Here is a 7,563-nt window from a genome sequence, read left to right as displayed (position 1 = left end):
TTGATAAAAATATGATTTTTTTTATTCTATGTGATCCTTTGTAAAATTATAGAATTTTGAGTTTACAAAATTCTCACTTTTTAATTTTATTTGAAAAAAAACTTCAAATTTAAATAAATGTCAAAGTTGACAGATGTCAAATTTAATACAAAAATTTAAAATTTTTCGTTTTTAAATATCTTTTTGTCATTTTTAGTGTGTTTTGAGCAAAAATGTTTTTAAAAAATCTGAAAATGTATAAATAGAACTTACAATTTAATCATTTGAACATATAAAATTTTATGACAGCTGTCAAAATTTTAAAATTTTTCTATAAAATAATGAAAAATATCCTTCAAAACGTTAAAAATTTTAATTTTTAAATAAAAATTTTTTATATAAATTAAAAAAATAAGTTGTATTTTTTTAGTAATTCACATTTTTGAGCAAAAAAGTAAATTTTTTATCAATTCTCTTAAATCATATCTCTTAAATTATTTTTTAAAAATCTTTGCCATCATTCTTCGTTAAACCTATGACAAATTTCGCCATTTTTCACCCAAACCCGAAACTCATAAAATCAATTTGTGCTCTCAGTGGGCGATCACTGATCATTTTTCAACCACAAATTCACTTTTTTTTCCACTCGAACCTCTTTTGAACGCATCCTTGCATCATCAGCCATTGCTCCAAAAATCCAATTTCATGCAATTTATATCCTTTCTCGGTTTTTATAATCGATCAACATGACACCCACTTAATAGTAACACATGTTCCTTTCTTTCTTTTGCGTTTTAAATTTTTTTTCGGGTCTCAGAAAAATACGAAATAAAAGCGAAACCCATATTTTTTGTATAAATCATAAAAAAAATAAAAAAATTTATGTGTCAAGATTATGCGCCTGCATTTTCTGATTTGACTCGAATTACAAAAGAAGTGGGTGCAAGTCGTCGTCATGATGTCTGGTAAGTCGATTTTATGCGTTCTTATTGAGAATTTCACAAAAAATAAAAGAAACGGAAAAAAAGTCAGAATTCTTCACAGATCATTAATTTTCGTGAAGTGAAAAAAAAAACGAAAAAAAAAATTGAAAGGATGTGAGTTGGATTCTTCTGCGCAACAATTCAATGGACGAAACAGGACAAAAGATCCATAAATTTCTCGAAGCAGCACAATGGCGAGAGAGACGAGCCGGAGCGTCACTCTGTCTGAAGATGTCGGGTAAGGCATAGAGGTACAACAACAACAACAAAAGGCACAAAGCAAAGCAGGCGATCATGTACAAAATCGACGGCGACGGCATGTCTGGCCAGCCAATATTCTCCGTGCTGTACGACGACGTGTGAATGTATAATAATATAATTGCCTACACATAGCACTAGTAGAACACGAACAACAAAAAAACACTTTGATTTGGTTTGGTGTTAAACTAAATATAATGTCGTTCGTATCACAGAGAGAGAGACTCGCTTCAGTGTACAGGAATTTTTTTCTTTCGTTCGAATACCTGCTACGATCGTCGTTTGTTCGTTTTTTGTTTGCCTTTATATTTTATTTTTTTACGAAAAAAAATATAAAATGAGAAAAAAGTTGACTCAGTACAGAAAAGAATAATGAATGTGTGTGTGAGCGAGCGCTATAAATATAAATTTATATGGACTTGTATCGGTAACGACATTCCAATGTATGCCAACGTGTATTGGATTGTGTGATGTTGTGAGGCAAATTGTTGAATGTGCCTTCAGTTAGTTTAGTTCACTTTGTTAGAAGCAAGAATTTCAGTCAGGGATGGAAAAGTTGAGGATCATGGGGCAATTTTCTCTTTTCAAATTGATAAAATTAAAAAAAATAAATTTATTTTTTTTAGAAAATTTAAAAAATTTCGAAAAGAAATAATTAAAATAAAAAAAAATAAATTATTCTCTTTTAAAATTTAAAAAAAATAATTTATTTTTTCAGAAAATTTTAAAAATTTAAAAAAAAAATAATTAAATTAAAAAAAATAAATTAATTTTTTTAAAATTTTTAAAAATTAAAAAAAAAAACTAATTTATTTTTTCAGAAAATTTTAATATAATTTAAAAAAAAAAATTAAATTTAAATTAAAAAAATTAAATTAAATTAATTTTCAATTATTTTATTTTTTTTTAAAAATAAAAATAATTTAATTTAATTAATTTTATTTTTAAAAAATAAATTTATATACCTACATACGTAACAGAAAATATATTTTTTTTTAAAACTTTTTTTTTTTTTTTTTTAAAAATTATTTTAATATTTTTTGAAAGTATTTTGATAGAGTTAAGACATATTTTGTGGTATGTTTTTTCAGTTTTTAGAATTATTAAATTAAATAAAGCCATAAATAAATTTTTTATTAAAAAAAAAATATTTTAAAATTTTTAATTAAACAAATTTTGCTTTTGATTCTATGGGATTTTTTACATAATTTTTTAATGAAATATTTTTTTTCAGTTTTCAAGAAATTTTGATTATTTTTTTCTCAGATTCTTCTTAAAGTTTTAAAATGGCTTTTTAAACATTTCATTAATTCAGTTTATTTTTAATCATTTTTTCACCTTCTTTCTTTTTTCAAATAATTTTTTTTAATTGATAAAATTATTATTTAAAATAAAATTAAATTAAATAAAAATTTTTGAAAATAAATAAAATTTTAAAAATTAATAAAAAACGATTGAAATAAAATTTTAAAAATTAAATTAAATTCAAATTAATTTTAAAAATTAATAAAAACTTAAAATAAATTTAAAAATAAAAAGAAATAAAAAAAATTAAATTAAATTAAAATAAAAATTAAATAATTTTTTAACTAAGAGATCAATTAAATAAAAAAATTAAAATTAATTTAAAAATAAATTCTGAATATTTTTTAAATAAAAAAAAGTAAATTAATTTTAATTTAATTTTAATTATGCAATAAAAAAATAAACATGGATCCCCTTAAAACTCCCCCATCCATCACTGCCAAGAATTTTTTCTTCGTTTTTCAATTTAAAAACTTTATTCATGTAGCGAACGAAACGAAACGAAGCAAGAAGGCACAACTAAAGTACAAAATCATGTATTGATATGTAGATTTGAAGAAGAAGGTGTGTTTCTACAGACCGTCTCATACCTGAGCAAAAAAAAATTATAAAATAAAGAAACAGGTTTAACACTCGTACTCGAGTTATCAAGAGTCGATGAGTCTACAAAAGCTGCCACGAACGGATGTTAGACTGTGGGCGTAACGAAAAAATTGAAGAAAAAAAAACCTGTGTGTCGTGTATTGCATGCGTTGCACTGCACTTCTTGGCCCGAGAGAGACAGCAATACATTCTCTCGGTCTCTCAGCTCGGTTTCGAGCACTTGATCGTCGTTTCGTTGTACGGAGCAGCGTCAGTGTCAGTGTGTGCGTGAGAAACGACCGACGAAAAAGATATGTTACATTATAGTTTTCATTCAAGTCAGTTTATAATAGAATGAGGTCTCAAATGTAACACACTCTAAAATTGTGAACGGATAATTCTTAAAATATTTTTTTCTGTACTTTTATCATTTTTCAATTCGCTTATTTTGTGAAATTTTATAAGTTGCAATTTTTTGTCGTAAAAATATTAGCGATTTATTTGAACAAACACAAAAAAAATAAAAAGAAGTGAATAAAAAATAAAAACTTGAAAAAATTGTGAATGTAAGAAGAAAAGATAAAGAAAAAAAAATATGAGCACACAGTGAAGCAAGAAAAAAAAAATAAAGTAAAAATTTGTGATTAAAGCGAAAAATGGCGCATGGACTTAATACAGTAATAAAAAGTGAAATTGAGTGCAATAGCAAGCCGAAAAATTTTCAAGGAATGGAACAAACTGCGAAACCTGCCGCCACGAAAATGGGTTCGCGTCGAATTTTCACGCCGCAATTCAAGTTGCAAGTGCTCGAATCGTATCGCAACGACAACGATTGCAAGGGAAATCAGCGAGCGACGGCACGAAAATACGGAATTCATCGTCGCCAGATCCAAAAGTGGCTGCAAGTCGAGAATAATTTGCGGAGCGTCGTCGCAAACAGTGCCAATCATCATCAATTTCACAACAACAACAATAGTACTAAGCAAATTCTACTTAATAATAATAATAACAACAACAACAACAACAATAACTCTGAAATGATGAAAATAATTTCTGCAACGACCGACACTGCAATAACTAGACATCGCGTCGTCGTTGGCAGCAATAATCACAACGGAGCGCATAAAAATTCTTCAGCAACGAAATTCAAGACACATCCGTACAGCAACAGCAGCAACGGCACGACTTTAACGAATGGCAGCGGTGGTGGCTTTATTTCGCCCGTTCTCGCATACGGCGTCGATCAACCGGCTATTTCATTCGCACACCATCCATACCATCATCCGCATCATCATCATCATCATCAACATCATCGCATGGCACCTACACCATCAAACGTCTACGAATACGAGTCTGCGTCGTCGTCGTCAGCAAGTCTCTCGAATCTCGCGCACTTTAACGGGCTCCGAAATGGCTCTGCCGCGTATCCCGCTTTTGTGAGTCCCCCAGCAGCTGCCTCTTACATGGGAGTTATCAAGCCTGAACCTCATTTACCTGTGCCAATGCTTCCAACGACGTCCTTCCTCGCTGCTGATCCGCATTATTATCCGACTCCCGTGCCCTCAGCGACACCTCTGCCCATCCCCGTGTACCCCACACCCTCGCCAACTGTCAAATCCGAGGGCGAAGTGAAACTTTCCGACGAATCTGCGATCGATTTGTCAATGCCGCAGCATCTCAAACGTATTATTAGCGCCGAAAGTAGGACACCGTCGCCATACGACGCGAAATGGGTGAATATCGCGAACAACGAAACATCCGTCACAGCTCAACTTGCAACTGACGCGATCGATTTGACATGCAAAAAACGCAAACTCGACGATGAAAACGACGAAGATGCAACACCGCCGGCAAAAACACCGAAACTCTTCAAGCCGTACTTGTTGGAAGATGACGCCGAAAAATCAGAGGGGTTTAAAAAAAACTTCACAAGCTCTGACGATGGACTTCATCGTCAGAAAGACGCGATCATTTGGAACAATCATTCGGCCTTCAGTCAATACGAGTCTTCTTCGTCTTCGTATCGTACGCCCGAAAGTCAATTTAGCCCAAACTCGTCGAATTACACGGCGAGTCCGCCATATACCATGAGCCCATATTGCGAAGTGCCTTATGTTCATCACCCACCGCAATCGAGTCCCGTATCGGGATATGAAAGTTCGACTTCTTCCATTTACAGCGACGAATCGCCGCCAACGGCGTACAGTATTGCCTTCAAATTGCAAGACATGGACAACCATTTTCACTCGACAACGAGGAATTCTACGATGATTTATGCGTAAGTTTCGTCAGAGTGAAAATTTTTTCTAAAAAAAAAAAATATTCGTATTAAAATATTAATTTTTAAGTTAAAAAAAATGTGATAAATTAAAATTAATATTAAAAAACGTAAAATAATTTAAAAATAAGAAAAGACTTGACAAAAGCAGCAAAAAATTATTCTTATAAAAAAAAAATAATTAATTAACGTCTAAAAAATTAATAATTAGTACCTTCAAATAATAAGCAATCAATAGAAATATATTTAAAAAAAATATTCTCTGCCGAGATAAATTCCCGCATAGCATAGATGTATAATTAAAACGTCATAATCTTGATAAGAAGCGATAGAAAACTTAATAACAGATTAGATTCTGCTGGAATTTAGTTTTAAAAAAATATTTCGCAACAAGATAAATATAAAACGTCACCACATTGGAATTTGTTTCGGCAGAAAAGTTATTTAAAATTAAAAAGACGCCATATTAAAATAGTTTTTAAGATCAGACAAATCAGATAAGGGATCAAAATATCAAAATTGACAATCAAAAGTCAGGTTCAAAAAAAAATTTTTTTTGTAATAAATTGTAAATATAAGATTTGTAAATTTTTAAGAATCAAAAAAATATTAGGAGCAATATTATGTTGTAGGTAAATTATAATCAAAAAATATTATTTTTTAAGAAATTTTTATTAATTAATTATTATTATTATTAAAAAAATTATTTTTATTAATTATTTTTAAAAGTTGATGAAATAATTAAATTTAAAAAAATTGTGAATATTATAAAAAATTATTATTATTAATTAAAAATTATGAAAAATCAGACATATTATATTATTATTATTAAATAATTATTAAAAAACAAATATTATTAGTCAAAAATGACAAGAAATAAAACAATGGCCATTTCTGTTAAAAGCAAAAAATTAAATATTTGAGTTTTTCTTGTTCCTTCCTCTTGTGATTTTTATTGCGACTCCTTTTTATTGCGCATGTTCAGGATTTTTTTGGGGGTGATTTATTGTAAGTATTATTCGAATAATATCAAAATGAAGGCAATTTTTATTTAGGAAAATGGGTGACTTGTGAGATTTTTATTCAATAAGTTACTTTTAAATTTTTTTTTCTCTTTAAAATTAATTTTTAATTAAAATAAAAATAAAAACTTATATTAAGTAATTTTTTAATTATTTAAAATTATTAATGAGAAAAAAAATTAAAATTATTTAAAATTTTTTTAATTTTATATTTTTTTTTTAATATTTTAAATTTTTTCTTGGAAGCCACGTGTTAAAAAGTCATTTTTTTCGATATTTCCAGAAGCCAGAACAAGAAAATCATTAATTTCATGATTTTATTGTAGAATTATTTTAATCTGACAAGTCTCGTGGGTTTATCACAAAATAATTGCGGGATAATTGCTTATGAAGTATCATGAATTGTATGGCAAGAAATTCTGCAGAATCGAAACTTGTATCATTAAAAGTAGTTTAAATCGCGTTGATGGAGTTTCTGATTACGCTTTTGATTTATTGCTTCATGAGAGCTAAGAAATCGGTAGCGATTTCATGTAAAAAGTATTGAAATTCGCTTTTGCAGTAAAAAAAATTGAAGTTTTAATAAAAGTTTAATCAGAAATTTTTATTTTTTTTATCTGTTTGTTGAAAATCAATCAAAAAGCAGTATTCAGTTAATAAAATAATTTTGAAGCTCATTTTACAATTTTTAGACTATTTTTATTAAAAATTATTAATTTAATATTAATTAAAATATTTTTATTAAAAATTTTTTGAATTAAAATAAATATAATTAAATATTTTTTGAAAATTTTTATTTTTATATTTTTATTTTTTAAATAAATAAATTTAAATTATTTTAAATAAAAATTTATTTTTAACGAAGAAATATCAAAATTTAAAAATTTAATAAAATTTAATTGGTAAAAATTAAAAAAAAAATAAAATTTTAAATCAAAAGTTTCTGTCTAAAAAATTAAAAATATTTTTTTTTATTTTCAAGCGAAATTCTATAAAAAAAAAATAAAAAAATCAAAAATTAAAATTAAATTACATTGAAATAAAAATTTAAGAAAAATCTAAAATTGTGTATTTAATTTTTCAGATTCTTAGAATTTTCTTCTGGAAATTCGAAAGAATTAAAATTTTATTTTGAAGTTTTATTTTTAAACAATTT

The 7,563-nt window shown here is 27.4% G+C and overlaps 1 protein-coding gene across 1 annotated transcript; it reads left to right on the top strand.

Annotated features, from left to right (window-relative positions):
• The first annotated feature begins 3,501 nt into the window (after positions 1 to 3,501).
• On the top strand, positions 3,502 to 6,012 carry LOC134836590 (uncharacterized). Its single transcript, XM_063851786.1, has one exon. It carries the CDS (start codon positions 3,764 to 3,766, stop codon positions 5,387 to 5,389), a length of 1,626 nt encoding a protein of 541 aa, XP_063707856.1. The 5' UTR covers positions 3,502 to 3,763; the 3' UTR covers positions 5,390 to 6,012.
• Positions 6,013 to 7,563: the final 1,551 nt, after the last annotated feature.

This window comes from Culicoides brevitarsis, chromosome 1 (genome assembly GCF_036172545.1).
Source record: "Culicoides brevitarsis isolate CSIRO-B50_1 chromosome 1, AGI_CSIRO_Cbre_v1, whole genome shotgun sequence".
NCBI lineage: Eukaryota > Metazoa > Arthropoda > Insecta > Diptera > Ceratopogonidae > Culicoides > Culicoides brevitarsis.
This window is presented reverse-complemented; position numbering and strand designations above follow the sequence as displayed.